The sequence below is a fragment of the Paramormyrops kingsleyae genome, chromosome 12 (genome assembly GCF_048594095.1).
Source record: "Paramormyrops kingsleyae isolate MSU_618 chromosome 12, PKINGS_0.4, whole genome shotgun sequence".
NCBI classification, from domain to species: Eukaryota; Metazoa; Chordata; class Actinopteri; order Osteoglossiformes; family Mormyridae; genus Paramormyrops; species Paramormyrops kingsleyae.
Genome location: NC_132808.1, coordinates 19,105,636 through 19,125,096, shown reverse-complemented (window position 1 = coordinate 19,125,096; position 19,461 = coordinate 19,105,636). Strand labels below are relative to the sequence as shown.

Sequence of the window (19,461 nt, the reverse complement as noted above, 5' to 3'; positions counted from 1 at the left end):
TTATAGATGACAGCTTCAGGTAAAGTGTTACTACAGTTTCATCTTTAGTCTCTTTTGGAATGTAATTCTGAATTGAGCAGTGTTCATTTTAGTATTATGAACTTATTTAAAATAGTCACAATTGCCATTTACTCTTCTGCAATTCACGTTTGTAAATCTGAAGTTCATGAAACATGCAGAGATATTTTACGTTACATAAAAGAGTTTACAACAACGTCTGTTGTTACAGGAATATTAGAAATGTTCCAACCATTCATCCATCTATTCACTTTCTGTACCTGTTTGTTCTATTAATGGTCATGGAGGTCTGGAGTCTATATGCTGGAAGCTATGGGTACAAGGCAGTGAATAACCCAGGATTGGGCACCATCCCATCACAGGGCACAAACACCATTCTATTACAAATGACAAAAAAAAAAATTGTTACCTCAAAAAAAAACTTTGATATATCTGAAGATATGACACCACGAACACTGACTCAGCTTCTCAGAATGCAGAGTTATGGGTTGACCCCAAAATACATAAATATCTAGAAAACAGAAGACAGGAATAAATGAGTACAACATTCTTACCCATAATTTCAACATTATTACACCTTTTAGCTGATCTTTCATCAAGAATAACATTTTTAAGCTGGCAATTCAAATGAAATACGTTCTAAGGTAACAGCAGCACCCTCCTGGATATTGAGCTAAACACTGAGAAGAAAGAACATTAGGGACTGGGACGAATGAAAATAAAGTTGGGCTACAACTTTTAAAGCATACATCGATCAGAAGTACACTTAATAGAGAGAAGACTTTATATTCTCACAGAAAATAGTTAAAATATTCAGCAGAAACTTCAGAAAAAACAAGTGACTGGTTGAAGATTAGAGGTCTGATTTCAGGGACAATGCAACAATACAAATGTTCTACAGAGAAAACCTTTTATGCGGATTTTCTGACTGTGAAGAGTGAAGATAAGTAGTCCTTCAGCACCACTGTGAAACTCGGAGGGAAAAAATCAGAGACGAGGATGCATAACACTGACATTTTTTTTATTAGAATTCATTTGTAACAAATGGAACTTGTGTCAGCAAAGAACTGATTTTCAGACGGATGTCTTTCGCCATCAATGTAACCTAGGTAAGAAAATAAAAAGCACTCCTTTCGTTCTGAGAAAAAAAAAAAAAACATTTACGCGTACTACTAATCAGAGGTAATTGTATGATTCTTTTAACAAGCCATGTTTTTACAGTTTCATTTATTAATTCCAGTCTATGCATCCAGACGAGAGATAGATAGAGAGCAGAGAACACAACGTTTATTTTTGTTATGAAACCCCAAGTTTCAATGGCAAAGCCACGTAACAGATGTTTAAGACAAATCCGCAGTCGTCTGTTGGAGTATCATGGCACCAAAACGGAGGCATTTTTGCCACAAACCTTTTTTTTTTGTCTTTTTCTTTATATCTGATATTTTATTTTCTGTGTTATTTACATACACACAAAGTGAAGGTTTCGTTAATTTCTTACACATGGGTTCAAGTAATGCATTATTGGGTTTAGAATCAATAGGGTAGTGCATAGTACAAAGACATAGAAAGTGCAATTCTTCCTACGGGAGCCTGCAGTGGCCATTCTGTAATGTAATCATGCATATTAAAAAAAAAAGAAGAAATAATACAAAAAGGAAACATGGAAATGTAATAGAAGTCAACCGGTAAGTCATTAGGAGCATATTTAATAATTATTATTTTAGCAGGGAAAAAAGTAGCCAAATGCGATATAAAATCAAACATCGAATCTGCAGATTTAAGGGGCTAAACGATATTAATTTAGTACATACTTTGGACAGAAAAGCAGGAAGGGGAAGCGAATTCTGATTGGCTGAGCGGCTGGCTTTCTTTCAGATCTTATTATTTTTTCATTTATCTGCTTAACGCAAGGGAGAGAAAACAACTGGAATGCACATCCATGGAGGAAGAATCCAATCAAAATTGTCAGTGAATCTTTGACATCCGGAAACAAAAGCATTTCAAAATGCTACAAAAGCAGACTAAACACTTCATAAATGTCAGGATTGTCGGAATTTAAAAGCAAACCTGCACCAGTGGATCATTTTCCCACTTCTTGCTTTTTTTTTTTTTTTTTTTTTTTTAATAATGTCTCTGTGTACCTGATCCATGTTTATCACCCAAAACACCAGCCTCTTCCTTTATAGGAGGCTTGTTTCAGATGAGACTCTACATTCAGTACATTCTGGTCATCTTAAACGTCTTCCAGGGTCTTCCTAGAAACATCCATTTCCTCCTAAGTAGAGAAAGTGCTTTTTCACTGCTAAGGTTTGGTCTTAAAACAGTGTAAAGTGTGTGAAGCGCTTCGCCGAGGCGAATGGTTGTCCTGTCCGCATGCCTGTAAATAAAATCTTTCTGCTGGCACGTAACCTTTAGTGCCCCGGCACGTAATATTGTTGCATGCTAACAAAATAACTTGCCTCTATTTCAATATACTGCACCTACAGTTTCAAAGTGCTGGTTAATAATATATGGTTACAGCATGAATAACTTTTAAATATGAAACCAAAAGTAAACTAACGATAAGGTTTATGTGTGTGTGGGGGGGTGCCCGACTAAGGCCACAAAAATAAAAACACTACTGCAATCATCTTGTTTGCATATAGAATTTCATATAATACAGTAAAATAAATTGGTACTTAAGGTAAAATATATAAATATGTATATTTATATAGATAGACCAATTAAGTAATGCATAAAATAATTCAAAGGATTATTATAAAAACAGGCATAAGATATAAGGCACTATAAATGCTAAATGAAAACAATTTTATGTGAAACGTGGGAAATTGATGAGACTGCAGTACGGCACCCAGATCAGACCCTAAATCACAGGCTGTCGTTCTCCGATAGATGTTGGCAACACCGGCATTTCGTCCCAGTGATGCTCTCCAGAGGAAAGTCACAAAATAAAGAAACTAAAATCTACATAGAAAATTATTTATTGCATGTGAAAAGATGCATTTTGTCAGAAAACGGTTGTGTTCTACCGATGTGCATTCCAGTGAATAGTTCCCCCAAAACACAGAGATGTGTGGAAGCTTTCTATATATAACTTATTTTAGATATACATGTATAAATGTATTCATAATTCATTTATATATTATATAGGTATATATGTTTCTTGGGAATTCGTTTCAGAGGCTGTTTTGGCAAATCATACACGTCAACGTGGAAGAACTAATAAAATTTGTAGCAGCAACTTCATACTTTGCTCACCCCTGTTGATTCCACAATGTCCCAGTTTATTACATTGGTGTTATGGGCATTAGTTAACCATATACCTAAAATGGTGACATGGAGTGGGGGAAGAAATAAAAAAATTGATACTGTAAATACAGGTCTGCACATATAATGTGCCACAAACTGAAAAACCAAAACAAATAAAACCCCAGATAGCTAAAAAAAAAAAAAGTAACGATTTCCTCTGTTTGAAGGTACGTACATTAGAGCAGTTCTACAGCTTAAAAAAAGCTACACGTTGAACCAAAAAAAAAAATAATAATAAAACTATTAAGCAAAGGTTCTGTTTAATTCACTTCATCAAATGATAAAAGTTTGTTAAAAAAGAGAAATAATTTTACACAGTTAAAAATGAAGCACAGGTCAGCTGTATAATAAAGTACTAAAAAACTAAATCAATAAGTTTTATTTTCTTTAAACATTCCCCATCTTCCCTAATTATTAATAGTGAACCATTTGGTGGGAATTGGGCTTTATTATTATTGTTGTCATGTTGTCTTTTGTAATTCACCAAGAGGGTGGTGTCCCTTTTGAAAGCGTCCCTCGTGTTTGTGACAGTGGAACTCTGAAAATGTTCGCTGTACAGTGTGCATTGAGTTCCAGGCCATTCTGATCGCCATCTCCAGTCCTCCCGCAGTGGTTGGTTTTGTTGTCGTTGTCTTGATAGCTATGTTTTGTCTTGAACCCACACGGAATCCTCGAAGTAAAATGAAACAAAATGAAAAAGGAAACAAAAACAAACAATCTTTATGCTGCTTCAACAGTCAGGATTCCTTTGTGGTTTCTCAGGGGTAGTTTATCAAACAAGTTAAATTCTTGGTCCACCTGGAATCTGTTTTTTCTTTTTTTTTGTTTGTTTGTGTTTCACAATTGACACTTAATCTGTCCATAGCTAGAAGTGAAGAAGTACTTCTTAAGCAGGTAGGTATGGCTCAAGAGCGGCTCTCTGGGTGACGAGGGGTCCGTTGCTTTTCCCCCAGGAATGGGACTTTTACGTTGCATAGTGATCAAAGCTTCCCAGGTATTCCAGTCCAGCTCTGTAGCAGAATTGATACTGATCCTATCAAAGAATAAATAAAAGAAAGTGTGTAAATACATCTGGCCCATATTTAATATTTTTATTTATGTGTTTTTTTATCACTTATCATTTTCCCATTTCTCAATAAGTGTAAAACAGGATCCCATAATATTTATCAGAATATTTTTTTGTTTATCTCAGCATAAAACCCTGCCGAAGACTGTTTATGTTAATGATGGCCGGTTTGCATTTAGCTAAACCATTAACGAGCAAGACCATGAAACTGGCACTGCTCGTCTAACCATTCGAAAATAAGACAAAGAAAACATGACAACACACATGGTTCAACACGCACCAAACTGTCAGGGCATTTCTGCCAGCGAGGGCTGATACCTGGAACACCAGGAACATCGTCAGCTGCTCTCTGACTGCCGGTGAATATTTTAAGGAGATACTCCCAAGAAACATTTTTGCCATATATACATGTATTTTTAAGGGTATTTTCCGAAGCATGGAATGTCTTTTCAAAACACCAGCCAACTGTGGCAACTGCAGAAGGCATCAGGTGGAGACAGATGATCTCTGACCATCGTGGTCATGCACAAGTGGGGGTGTGAGAATTAGGGCACTGAAGAACAGTTCCAGGGAACTCGGAGGCCCAGTGCGCCTGTGGCAGCCAATGAACAGCTGTGATAGCATGTTGGGTTGCCGCGGGCAACAATGGAGTCTGGCTAGAGCCGTCCTTACCTCCGTCTGCACCATGGCTGGCCTCTGTGTTCTCAGCATTTTGACTGTCTGGAATATGTCCACCACACCCTCGTAGCGCATCCGCTCTAAGACAATGCTGAGGGTGATGAAGACGCCTGTTCTCCCCACACCAGCACTGCGGAGATTTAACGATATACGTTAAAATTTTAGAACTTGATGACTCGGGAGACAAATCAAGCCTTCCTTCAGATTTTTTGCTAATCACCCCCAGCCCTCTGTGCAGAAAGAGCGATAAACGGCAAGGTTTTCTTTTTAAGGCCGTCTCGTTTGGATTTAACCCTGAGCCAGTGACATGTCAGCACCTTTGAAGGCTGTTGGGGTGTAGGGTTTGGGTGTCTAGAATGTAATTGATCTGTCTAGGCAGGGCCTCTCCCCCAGGAATGACCACAGGGGGGAAAAAAAAAGCCAAACGAGGTTGTTTCTACAGCAATCGTGCTTCAATGTGGTGATTCACATCACCTTTTGTTTCAGAGTGAAACAGCTGCACTAACCCTCTGGAGTCTAGGGGTAGGGAAGAAACTCTCACTGACTGGGGCATAATCACACATTTCATTCAATATCATAAACTTAATTAATGGAAAATAAATTATTCCTTATATATTTGTTTTGGCATTAAACTCATCTTAATCTTAGTGTACTTTGTAAATATGTCAGATATATGTGAAGTTTGTAATTTGACATCAAAGTATAGTTATGCAGAAACATTATAAAAGTACATAGTAAGCAATGGTGGAAGTTTGTTTTGATCCCAGATATCTGATCACCAAAGTCTTGGCTACATGAAGATGACTAAATGGTGTAGATGCAACATTAATTTGGATAAATAAATAAGAAAAACCTAACTCATGTCACTATTTCTGGCTCCTTTCATTGAATATGTAGCAACTTTCATGTGTATGAATGAGCCATTGTCACCTGGCCACGTCCCTTCCCCCTTTTATGGCTCTGATGGGGATGTATCTGGATCGCGTTTCACCGTTGCGTTGTTCATCAAATTACCATGCGAATGCGATTTGAATACGCGCTAATGCGGCTATTTAGAATGTGAATAGCGATCTTCGGGTGAGAGCGGTACTGCACGCCCCCGATGCAGGTAAAACAAAGTAAGGTGACATGGTTTACTTTTTTGCCGATTTAACCTAATTTTAAAAACTTTAATACTTCCGACAATGGATGTTTCGAAAAGAAGACAGATTACGGATTTTTTTTCATGTTTCTACAATAAGATTTCGGCGAGTTATGAACTGAAATAGACGAGAAAGATACGCAGCATCATCAACGATGCTGTCGACCCCCAGAGGGTTAAGAGTGTTATTTTAATGAAAGAGAGGCCAATGTGTAAAGTCAAACAGTCGCAGAAGAGAAGATGTTCCTCCTTACCTACAGTGCACAGAGATGGGCCCATCCTGGCCAAACTGCTCCTTTGTTTTGTGCACCTGGCCAATGAAATCGATGAAGCCTTCACCTGATTTTGGAACTCCTTGCTCGGGCCAATCGGTGAACTGGAACTGCCTTACTGTTCGAGACTGTCCATCCTAGAATGAAGAACCCGCGCCAAATGGAAAGCATTACTCCTGCCCTTCAGGGGGAGCAGAAGCGTCTGAGGAACTTCAAACACTTGCTCTGAGCGCAAGTCAAACAGGAAGCTACCTGTGACTAATTACCGTTTGGGGAAATGTGCTGGTATATCTCGAGGCAGTCAAGGTTAGTGCCGGTTGTTTACCCCACGTCTTAATGTCCAACTGATGGAATTATTGCCAAAAGAATTTACAAAGGTATGTGCAGTTATAAAATATTTCTTACAAACGAGATAGGTCAGAGAACACTTTGATCTGGGGAAACTGTTCAGGAGAGATATGTCATTCTTCCACTGAATGTTTGCACCTAAATATTTGAGATAACATTCTTTTTTTTGATGTGTGCAATTTGCAAGGTCCTTGCAATGATTGTCTTTTAGGGAATGGTATTTCAGTAACGTAATTTAACCATGATAAAAAAATGTGTTCCATGAAGGGTCTTCTCTAACGTTTACTACAAAGGCAACGTCAACGTCGCATAGAACTGTTAACCTTGATGGAATTAAACCTACATGCGCCTCCTGCTCTCCCATACTGGGCTGAATTCAGTATTTACAATGAAGGCCTGATACAATTTATATTTGTTTCAAAGTTCAAATCGACAAACGGCAAATAGCTAACTGACTAACAAAATTAATCAGCTGCTACTGGACACACTAAGAGTGCCCGAGAAAGATAGCCGGGGCACTCAGAATTCACAGCAGGATCACGACATTAGTGCTTGAGTAAAGCGAAAGCAGCAGATAAGCCTGGCTGATCTTTCGTCTTCTTCCCTCTAAATGTGCAACGAAGCAGAGCTGTAATGGTGAGACCGAGGAGATCAATGCAATCAATGGGTAAAACCCTTTCCGACCACACACGGTATGGTAAAAACGTGACTCATTTGTCCAGGAACAGTAAACTCACTTTGCTAGTAATGAAATTAAATTCTCGTGCCACGCAATGTTTATACCATATAAGTCTTCATTTAGGTGCACTACAGTCCTTAAGCATACTTTAATCAACAAAGTAATTAATCAATAAATGGTACAACCAATTAATCAATCAATGCCTTACAAGTCATCAGTCTCGTGATTGACCGGTGGGAAATATGGAGAATTTGTGTGTCAGTTTTTCATTCGCTAAGGCGGAATCGCAGGCCTTACCCTGGCATCCGTCACTTTGAATTCCCTTAGTATGTATTGTGGCATGTTGTACTCCGCCATGGGGTCCACGACAAAGTACTGGTACCGTGCGGATCTCTCTGCGGGCCAGTATTGGTGGCATTTTTCCTGCAAGAAACCAGAGGCACCATGGGAAATGGGTCTCCATCAGTCTCGGTCCTGTCTCTACTCCAAATCCACGCCATTAATTCTGTGCCACATGGTCCTCTGCTCTTCACGTCGCTTACAGTAGCCAACATAACTTTTTCCCATTGACACTGGCATTTCCCCAGCAATTATGATTTTCCCAGCACTCACGCGGCCCATCTCGCGAAGCTTGGTCAGCATGACTACGATGGTGGAGTTGTGTTCCCACAACATCCGCCAGAAGTCCTCCGTGGTCTCTGCCAAGGGCCCTTGTGTGGCGATGTAGGCCTTCTGCTGTCTGCAGCAGGACCAGAAAAAGAAGAAGAAAAAAACCGCTTTAAACTGCAATTACAAATAATTTGTTCGAATCCCCAGAAAGAATGCTTTTATCACCCTAAAGATAGCTAATTACCTGATTGCTGGCGGCAAAGGTTTCCTCCAAAAATGGGATTTTCAGCAGACCTTTGTATAGTTAATACGCTTTTATCATATAAAATGGCATGCACCCTTCAGTTATCTGCTACAGGGTTGCTGGGATTGTGGGTGGGGGCAAGGGGTTGGATGGTCTTGGTTGGAGACTATCTCTGTGCATGTGAATAGGCATGAACTCTAATGTGGTTTACACATTGAATATATGAAATTTTGCATTGCACTCTGCATTTAATTTTATCTTTTAGCCGGCTGTCATTATTCTTGGTGCAAAGTGACCTTAATCAGCAGTTTGGAAGAACAGCGATGTAGGGATCAGGTGCATGACAGGTGACTTTGTCACATGGTTTTTTTCAGCCAATGATGATATCATGTGACTTTTTGTGTGTAATTTTCTATGAGAAATTGTTAAAAAAAAAAAAAAAAAACAGCCGAATTTTAAAGGATTTCGATTCTCAAGTCAAGGAGTCCTGAAGTCTGTGTATGTGTGCTAGTGCATGCGCAGATAGGTAGGTGTCTGCGTTCACTCATGTGTGAGTGACTGCAATAAAACGAGGGGGCATTTATTTATCAATCAATATTTACCAATCAATATGATTTATCAATATTTGTGAATTTTTGGTGCAATTAATTTAAAAACACTACATTAGGAAACTGAGGCCTGCAGATTTAATGACTTGAGACACCGCTGAGGATTTCCCTTCTTCTACAGCAGAGAAACATCGTCTGTCAGAGCAGACAAATGCACAGCGAGCCCCTGTTTACCTGGCCTGCTGTTCAGTGACTGATTAGGAACTGTGTGCACGTTCATCTGGACGTTCATGCTGACGAAACGAGCATGTGTTTTAGAATATACTGCAGGGTTATTAGTGGCTGCTGGATGCATCAATCAGAAAAACAACTGAGCAATCAAGTGAAGGAAGAGCAGTGGGAGCGTACCTGTATCCATCTATGAAACTGGCATTGATGTAGTCGGAGCCTTCCACCCCTCGGATGGGCTGTAGACACACTCGCGTGGACTCATATGGCATTATGTTAACGAGGCGGTTCTTGAACTTGTTGCAGGGAAGATTGGCGCTGATGAATCTGGATGTGTGAGCCTTAGTGTTGGCTAAACGCTGCGATAGGTGGGGAGGAAGTCACATGAGGGGGAGGGGCAAAATACACAGAGACGACATTAGTTCGTACGCTTTTGCGATGCCGGAGGACGCGGATGTCACGCGTTACTGTCACGTGAAAAGCTGCAGCTGCCAGAGGAATCAGCAGTGCAGATTATAGTGTGTGGTGACTCCGCAAATGTGAGACAATGGGATATTATTCCAGTGCTGCATCAGTCCACAGAGGAGAAAATCTACCACAAATAAATAAGTGCCGCCTCGCTCACTTAATGTCGACCGCAAGTCCCGCATCTCACCTGAGAGATAGCAAGAGGCTCAGAAATGGCCTCTCAGCTGCAGGCCCACGGTTTGCAAGACTTACAAGTCGATTTACGGCCCGGGAAAACGCTGGAGCCAAACAGCATAGTGTAACATTCTCTTGCACCGTGAAAATAGGGGACCGGGTTCTGCGGTTCTGGTGAACGGGGAACCCCGCCCGGGGTGCGCAGTGAAAGGGCCCCGTTCCCCGGGGGTGTGGGGAACATGGGTTTTTCACCATAAATGACTGACCAGCAGGAAGAGCAGCGTGGGAAAAATAAAATGCGACAGGACTGCAAACATGGCCAGTCGGCCTAAGCACCAGTGTCTGGCTGCTTTATTTTTCTTTGGATTCTATCAAATAAATAAATAAATGAGTGTGTGGGGGGGGGGGGACTCTGCCGAATAGCAGTGGCTGGACCCAAAGTAATATCTGTCAGGATGCAGTTGCGAGTGCCTTTTACTGCTGTAGAGGTTTGGGGTCTCTCATTTCTGTGCTGGTTTAAGTGCACTTGCACTCCTAAGACCCGTCCATTACTGTGAATTCCCCAAGTGCTCCTGACCGCTTCTGTTCTGGAATGGTCTTCCCCCTGACCATCCGCGCCGAGAGAGAGAAGAGGCGTGGGTCGGCGTGACCGAGACCAGGCTCCTACCTTGAACTCCAGCTCCATCCCGGTGACATTTTCCCCGGACTCGATCTGCGTCAGCTTCTGGATGTAGGCGTAGAGGTTGCGGGCGGGAACCTCGGTGTTGCCGCACGTCACTGCCTCCTGCAGGGCGTCGTGGATGAAGACGTACTGGTCCTCCGTCTGCACCATGTAGTTCCTCTGGGCTCTCATGAGAGTGACGTGGCCGTAGATGTCCACGGTCTTCTCATGCTTTATCCGCTCCAGCATGGCGTCGATGACGATGAAGCAGCCTGTCCTGCCCACGCCGGCACTGTGAGAGGGAACAGCGAACTGCCCGTTTATCCATAATTACCTTTTACCAGGCAGAGGAAAATACAGATAGATCATTTATTTTAACACGCTGCACGTTACAGCAGAAGCCGTATGCTTGCAGAGGGATAAATGGTACTTTATTTCTCTCAAAAGAACAGCCAGAGAAGGACATTATCACGGTAAATCTAGAGTAAAGAAGCAGGGGACATAGTGATGGACGACCTCTACTATGGTACATTGCTACTTTTTATCAAGGTATGGGATCATTAAATGGAAATAGATCTCAAGTAAAAAAAAAAAAAAAAAGTACTAATGTTCAAAATCGGAGACTAAATGGGAACCGTTAATGAGTTCTAGACTTTTATCATACTGTTATGTCTCCTCGCCCAGCTCAAGCTGGCTGACTTGGATGTCTGGTTTTTGGGTGCAGTGGTGCACCAGCTTGTTTAGAACACGCGCCACATCATACGGAAGCTTACTTTTCCGTCCCTGAGAAGTTGCGTCTCCATTTTAATTGGTTTCACGGGGAACACGTAATCAGGGAGCCTGATCGGGGAGCGCTTTGAGAGGACACACGTAGCCGCTCCCTGGGTGAGCTCTGCTCTCGGAGCTACGGATCTCGCGCTCTTACTGCCTAGTTGTTAGGCCGGCATTTAAAATTAAATTGGTTCCTCGTTGCGTTAGAAGAACACGGCCGCGAGGTGCTCTCTGGACGTTCTCCCGCATGCGGCATTTGGTTTGCATTTACCAGACAGCGGTAGGGTGGCTCTCCGGGGGCGACGTCTGCTTAACGTCCTGCGACGTGACGCAAGCCGGCCGTTGGATGAAAATAAAGACACATGCGGGAGCCATTCGATGCCGGAAGCTTCCACGTGTTTCGCGTTTAAGGGGGACCCCTGACTGCTTCAACTCGGCATTGAGACCCCCCCCCCCCCCAGACCACGCTGGAGCTAAATCCGCTGTTGGGTCATGTGGAGGTTTCCGAGACCTGCTGGTTCACTGCCGCAGAGCTCAGTCTAAACTCAGGAGTCAAAATCGCAGAAACAACAACTCAAGAATAAAGAATTCAGGCGCTTGGTGAAAACAGGAAAACAGAACAATACACTTTTGGATTGAGTCCTAACATTAAAGTAGCCACTATCTGATTTGCCCAAGGGCACAAAGGAGATGGAGCTACTCTGCTGAGGATGGGATTCAAACCAATGACAATCTGATTACAGAGGCACAGAGGCCCAATTCGCTAAGCCACACATCACCCCCATATACAAGTCATTAAATTAAGTCATCAATCAGTGAGTCTGGATTGTTTTGCATGATTCACGAAAATGCATTATGCGGGTATATCTGCACATGTCAGTGCAGGTATTGGTGTCATGTTTTTAGCTGGGTGCCATGTGGTTGTTGGTTCAAACATGACAAAAGCCAAGCAGGACCATGTGGCAAGTGGCAAGGCTACGGAGGCTGTATGGGGGGGTGGGGGGCACTGGAGGGGATAACGGGATAGTGGCGGCTCTTCAGTTGATGCAGCTGTTAACAGTCTGACGGGGTGGGGGTGAGGCATGCAGGCTGCAGCTCATATGATACAATATGCTGAAGCCAGGCTGGGACCCCCCCCAAAAGCCGGCGCACCTTGTGGACAGTGATGTGGGCTGATTCCTCCCGAATGTTTCACTGAGCATGTCAACGAACGCTCATTTTCCACTTCTCCAAATGCATTCCCCACAATTAAACCCAAAGGAGCTGTGAATCCCGGACTGAACACTAGCCGTGTCGCTCAGGGCCAGACGAGAGGCCCGAAACGCATCAGACTTCAGGTCAGACTTGGGCAGCTTCTGATTTTTCCTACCATCATACCTTCCAGGTGTTATGCCAATGACATATTTTGATCGCTATTGATAGTAAAAGCAATGTTTGTGTGTTATTTTGAAATCTTGCCATTGGTGGTCCTTCATGACAAAATTTGCAGAAGGGAGACAAAAAGTGGGGGGAGAGGCAATTTTATCACCAAGATTTCAAAAGATTTAAAAATACAGCAATATGCTCAAAATACCGCGGTATGCCATATTCCTTTAGTACCACCCAAGCCTATGCCACGGTACATCGGGGTCACACAGAGGAGGTGTACTCTACTACTGTATAAGGGGGTCTGACTGGCCCCTTCGGCCCCCCATTCTGTTCCTCTGAGGTATGTGCAAGCAAGACCCGAAAACACCAAGCTCTGTCCCGTAGGAAGGTCATAAAATTATGTTCAGACTTGCCACAGATGGCTGAATTCCTTTCCTGTGCGGTAACTCTCCTCCACAGTTCATCACAAACAGCTGTTCACTCAGGAGGGGTCACCTGATTACCTATGCCAGAACCGGCCCAGGTTACAAGTCTCAAGTCATACTGTGATGAACGCCCATATTAATACAAGAACATCAAAAAAAATAATAATAAAAAAATGGCCACTTCCCTTATAGGACAGGCGGATGCAAGAACATATGCCAAGATCATGTTGAAGAGAGACAAGGACATTGATAAATAGATCACAGTGTGCATCTAAGTTAGCGTTTGTGAATTGGAGACTCCAAGAAAGACCGTTTCATTTAATGGTTCTCAAGCAGGTTCTGTTGGCGGCTGCTCATTGACCAGAGTCTTCAGTAGCTGTTCAGCCACATTCTAACATTCTGTGGTCATGCGGTCCTCCAGTCTTCTGGTGACTTCTGCGTGTAGGAGAGAGTTCCCCTCATGGATAAAATATCTCCCAGTCCAAAGCTGGTTTTCTCTAACGAGCTGCTCCGAGAGCAGGCGGTCGTCGTCTCCTTTGCCAATTAAGTCGTTCTCGGATCCTTCCGCTTTCAGTTTAGAAGGTCTGAGCGTGCACACTGACACCAGGAACAGCCCCGTTTAAGGCACTCACTTCACCCCAGACACATCCTCTTATGTTTGGCAAAACCTGCCACCCAATGGCATTGGAGCACCGTTCGATATTTATAGGCACTGAAGTGGTCCGGTGGAAAAAGTTTACTACCTTTGGGTTCAATACAAGGTTTTACAAAAGGTAAATAGTGCATCAGAATTCAAGATCTGAATTAAATCTGACCTCCCTGTGTAAACACTGAATATAACAAGAAGTGGGCCTTCATTCAAAGGCCTGCTGTTGTGGGTAAGCCATGGGAGGAGGCCTGCCAAGAAAGGCTCTTCCTCAGATTTAAGGTATATGGCCAAAAGTATGCGGACACCAGCTTGTCTGACATTCTAAAATCAAGGGGTTTGATGAAGCTGGTCCAGTACTCTTCCTATTTATCGATTAATGCTGTTTATCTTTGCAGATGCAGTTATACATTTTGGCCAAGTCTCATGACCCTTCATGGTTGCATGTTTTTAAAAGTGGGATATATAGACACACACACACACACACACACACATACACACAAACAAACACACACACACAAGTTGGTCTTCCTATCTACATGGGGACCGTCCATTCATTTCTATGGGAAAACCCAAATCCCAGTCACGACACCCTTAACCTCTACTCATCCATAACCTTAACCATAAGTAACCAACCCAAATACAAGACTTTTATAAGATTGAAGTTATCCAAATGGGGACCTCAAAAGATGTCCCCAAAAGTAGGGAAATTTCAGGTTCTACTACACTTTGGGGACAATTTGGTCCTCAAATGTGATCTATGCAAACCCACACACACACGCACGCACAAAAATATAAACTCTGTTTCATCTCAATTATGACACAAGGTTTCATTTCCATCTGTAAAAATCGTGGCAGGTAGACCTACAACCTAACACATGCTAGAAATTTCATCAGACACAATTCCTGTCGGCAGCCTCTCCATCAGGCCCCACAAACCGTGTTATATAATGCTGGATGTTGAAATGCTGCTTTTAACAGTCAGCCCATTAAAAAGTTCCTGTTAATAACAGTAATTAGCAGCTGAGAGGTTGTAGAAAATGCGGCGGCAGGAAGATACGGATGTCGACTTGTACCATTTTAGCGGTGCCCCTGGGCCCTACGCGTCACTCGTCGCGCCTCTGTAGACCCAAGAGAGCTACGTGTGAAAAGGGTGACTCTTTAACAAAACTCGCTAAGTAACATTGCTTAATGAACTGTCACTGGCAATGTAGAATTGCTGTATAGGGACAGCATGGAACACCTTTATGAAACAGCTTTCCATACAGGAAACGCATGAACAGCAAATGCCACAAAGAGTTCATGACAAACAGATCCCGCTTGGCTGCTCTCTTTCTAAGGAGATAAACACATTTATGAAAAACACAAGATTCCGCCGACTGCTTAGTTAGCTAATTAATGTTTTACCTGAGGATGCCGTACTGACTGTTAAATATGTGGTACACTGCACTCTCTTCTTCAAAACTGATCCGGAACTTTAGACGTTGTCCCATTTAACGTAGCACAACGTGACGTAAGCCTGGCGAATCTGAGAGGGTCAAACCAGAGCGGCGATAAGTCCGACTCTTCTGCGGTCGTGTTAAATTTCGGTGGAATATGTGGAGAAAAGCCCGTCAAAAGCGGCTCCCTTAAACGGACGGCGGATGAAGTGATTTTAAGCTCCGCCGCCGTTTATCTGATGCGAGGGAAGGGAATTAAAACTCCCAATCTGCGGTGTGACATTAATTCCCGCATTCGGCGCGGGCGCAGAAACCGGGATTTTCAATTTAAACTGATTCCGCTGCTAGCTCTAATTAACTTCTGCACGTGGTAATTCAATTCTTCGGTAATCCCCCTTTTCACACTTTCCTGGGCAAGTTTTGCAGTCTCTGTCCGTAAGAAGTGGGCGCTTTGTTGACTGTCTGCCGGGAAGAGCCTGCCATGTCCTGTTCCGCTCCCTCTCCCTCCGCACCGCCGGGATTCGAGCTGTTTATGTCTTTTACTGCACTAAGTACTGTCTCTTTATGTATTTTAGATATAATTACCCCAGGGCATTTATCACTGTTGGTGTGAGACACCCCACGCGCATGATGAAGAGGCGAGGCGGCGGCGGCGAGAGAGAGAGAGAGAGAGAGATGCAGTTATCAGGCAGACGGGTGGGACTGCATCCTGGGCTGCTGTCTAGCAAACGCCCAGTAGGAGAACACCAAGTACACGAGGCGCCGCCCAAAAGCATCACTCAGCCGCTCGGCACTTCGAATTTTCACTGAAAATTCCAGAACGCCTATGCATACAAAAGTACAAGAGCAATTCCCTCTCGGAACTAATGAAGCAATTCAGGTTAATCACCTTGAACGAGAGTGATATCGCCGTCCTTGCACTAGGGCATCGAGCACGTTTGGTAATGGGTAAGACCATCCAAGGACGTGACTCACAAACCCTCTTTGCACCAGTGCAGAACCAGTAAACCGCCCTCCCCCCACTGCGGCATGTCAAGGGCACCGTGCCCCAGTCCCGCTTGCTCACCTGCAGTGCACCACCATGGGCCCCGCATCAGGCGGGTTGCAGGCCTTCACCCTCCTCAGGAAGGCCAGGAAGGGGGTGGGGTGCTCAGGTACCCCATGGTCGGGCCAGGCTGTGAACTGGAAATGCCTCACCTCCCGCTTCTCACTGGAGCCATTCTGCCAAGAGAGGAACATATTTTATATTTATTTAGAAGGTGCTTATATCCAAGGCAGGGTACAAATGGTCCCTGGAGTAATTGGGGAATATGGGTCTTGCTCAAGGGCTCAGTGGTGAAATCACTCTGTCAATCGTGGGATTTGATCCCACGACCTGCCGGTGACAAGCACACTGAACTACCAGGCTCAGAATCCACAACGACGCTATTAAAAAGAAAATGCCGAAATGAACAAAGTGCGCTCTGGCTCAGGGGCCGTACTGAGGAGCTCTTGTGACACAGCGGGGCCGGGCGCTTACTTTATAAAGTGCGAACGTCCTGACGCAGTATGCGGCCAGCTCCACCGTATCCAGCAGGGTCACCTGGATCAGCCCGTACGTCTCCGTGCCCCTCGTGGGCCAGTACTGGTCACACTTCACCTGAAAAAGAAACTTTCAGTGAGAAAAAGAACCAAAAAAAAAAAAAACACGCATAGCAATGCAATGAAAATTTATGAGCCGTTCCATTTGGAAATAGAAAATAAAGCCCATTGCGGATTAACTCATTTTATCTACAGTTCTGTAAATCAAGCTAAAAAGACATTGCTTTTAACCAAAGTATGGAAAATTCCTGTGTGGGAAATAAAGGGACCGGCTATGCCTAACTGTATTCTGCTGATTTATACAATTTCACAGGGGAGGAATCAGTTTATAACTTTCCACTGATCTACAGACAGCGTTATATATACTGGCGTAACAGACTCTATAATTACGATCTCCACTGCGGCGTTGCAAACTTGGTAAGAGATGCAGGTTTATTGTCATTATTCTGCTTTGTTACCAGCAGTAAACATTGCTCCACTGCAGAATTACTTTTTTTTCCCCTAACAACAAACAGAAACGAACAACCAATTTGGGTAAATAACAGACGGTTTGGGGAAGCGTCGAACTTCGACAAACACTCTCAAAATTGAAATCCTCCACTTGGGGATAGGGGTCAAATGAAGTGTGCTAAATTTAAACGTAAATTTAAATTAGACAAGCCATAGTGTATATGGTAACTTTACGATAACTTTGTCATCTTTACGAGACACAGGCAACAAACTATGCATAACACAACTGTCTGCTCCTAAGAGAATTTTCTCTAGTTTATTTAAAACTAAATTTCACTTTACAGAACCAGCAAATCTGTCAATGGTTCACTTGTTTCTGTTTGTAAGTAAACACTATAAACAAACAAGTTTAGACACCAAATTTGAATGATGTGAATGATAGACCAATAATAGACCTGACCAAGTAAATTTAAACACTACCTTCTTAAATTCCCACAAACAGGAACAAGAAGATGCACCCAAAAAGTGATAGCCAACAAGCAGAGCAAAGCATGGAAGCATTTGCTTTCAAATCAGGCTCTATCAGCTATTCCATTGTGCCTTGTCTGTTTTTCATAAATCCATTCCTTATTATAATATAAAACAAAAATAGAAAATAACTATCACAAGATTAATTTGGAGAGGAACAAAAACCATTTTAGTCCACTGTGATTATCTTAGCTAATCGCAAAAGAAATATTAATTTGGATCGCTGATTTGTCCTCTGCTTAACAATACCACTTGTAATTAAAAATTCAGAGCTATTCTTACACAGCAGAATAAGAAAGACAACAAGGAACTTGCGTTCTTTACTGCATCATGCATTTGCTGTTTAACACGAGTAGTCGCTGTGTTTAACACGAGTAGTGCTGGTGTTTGATTATTCCAGACAGCATATTTATGCAGATCTAGATTCTGTGTATAGAGTGGCAACCATTAGCATTTAGCATGTAGCATGTGAGAAGTGTTGGGTGAAGATAGTTGGATGACATGCCCCGTGATTAAACCTTGGCATTCTCTTGGCAAATGGTTAATTCTGGCATGAAGCGAAAGTGAATGAGCCAGGAGACCATGCGACAAATTATGAATGGCGCGTCATTGGCTAAGCAGGAATGGCAGGGAGTGAGGGGGCAATGGTGAGCGAACGACGCCCAGAGACACAAGATGAGGGATGTCTTGCCTTGGAGAAGAAATAAGAAGGCATCTGAAGGAAAATGACAAACAAATGCAAAACAAAACACAAACAAAATCATTGAGCTGGTTAAGGAAGCAAGAAACTCATAAAATCCAGAGCATGTTCGGTAGTCTACAGAGCGAGCCTACATTTAAACAAACTCTACCCACAATACATCTGTGAAGATAAAGAAGATTTAGAATCATAACAGAGTAGAGATTCTTGTGAAAATAGTACATAATTAAATTAAATGTAATTAAATGTAAATGTGTACTTAATCTAAGCTTAACACTGTTGCCTTACATTTCCAATGTTGGTGGTTTGAATCCTGCCTCCATTCTGGGTGCATGCAGTGTGCATGTATTGGGTTTGTGCAGTGTGCATGTATTGGGTTCGTGCAGTGTGCATGTATTGAGTTCGTGCAGTGTGCATGTTCTGGGTGTGTGCAGTTTAACCTTGTTACACTGGCTTCCTCACACAGTCCAGAGATATACAAATCAAAATGGCTTCTGCTATTCGTGCTTATATGCCCTGTGATGGACTGGCATCCCATCCAGGGGGTGCCCCTGCTGCGTGCTCTGTGCTGCCTATGATAGGCTCCAGGACCCTGCCCATGACGTGATTGGATGATGGATCTCCCTCCCCTCCCTAACATGAATTCTGTATCAACCCTGGGTTCACTCTGCATTCCCTAGGCAACAGAGCATATGTTGTGTCTGTCTCAGACATATGCCTCCCGTCTCTCAAGTCATGTCCAGTGAACAAATAACAGGTGCATACAGACCAAACTGATTCCCTCAACCCCAACCTGTCTCTTGCCCATAGTGATGACGATCAAGCATTCATTAATCATCCGCCACTTTTTCCCCCCAATTCGTAGTTCCCCATAACTTTTCGGTATCCATTAAATGCAGTTTTCTGTAGCTGGTAAAATTTGCCCACCCTTGATCTCTCCTCCAGTTTCGTCATCATGACAATACTGGCACTGCGCTGCTCCCAGATCATCCTCCAGAAGTCGCCAAAAGTCTCTGGCAAGGCCCCCTGGGTGGCGATGTAGGCGTTCTGCCGTCGGTACCCATCGATGTAGTTGGAATTGATGTAGTCGCTTCCGGGAATGCCTGGAAT

The 19,461-nt window shown here is 43.1% G+C and overlaps 1 protein-coding gene across 27 annotated transcripts in view; it reads right to left on the bottom strand.

Moving 5' to 3' along the window:
* Positions 1-1,022: 1,022 nt before the first annotated feature.
* The window catches only part of LOC111842609 (protein tyrosine phosphatase receptor type D), a 363,307-nt gene continuing 344,868 nt past the window's right edge, over positions 1,023-19,461 (bottom strand). For 16 of the 27 annotated variants that reach the window (XM_072697617.1, XM_072697618.1, XM_072697621.1 and 13 more), the window contains 10 exons: positions 19,279-19,454; positions 16,612-16,731; positions 16,159-16,313; positions 10,450-10,735; positions 9,321-9,499; positions 8,124-8,250; positions 7,809-7,934; positions 6,467-6,621; positions 5,066-5,201; positions 1,023-4,360 (listed from right to left, as the gene is read on the bottom strand). In XM_072697617.1, the coding sequence (XP_072553718.1) occupies positions 4,292-4,360; positions 5,066-5,201; positions 6,467-6,621; positions 7,809-7,934; positions 8,124-8,250; positions 9,321-9,499; positions 10,450-10,735; positions 16,159-16,313; positions 16,612-16,731; positions 19,279-19,454 (1,529 nt within the window). In that variant the 3' untranslated portion in view covers positions 1,023-4,291. Of the gene's footprint in view, positions 4,361-5,065; positions 5,202-6,466; positions 6,622-7,808; positions 7,935-8,123; positions 8,251-9,320; positions 9,500-10,449; positions 10,736-16,158; positions 16,314-16,611; positions 16,732-18,342; positions 18,367-19,278; positions 19,455-19,461 lie in introns of all 27 variants that reach the window. The other 11 variants (XM_072697609.1, XM_072697611.1, XM_072697613.1 and 8 more) reach the window with 1 other exon arrangement.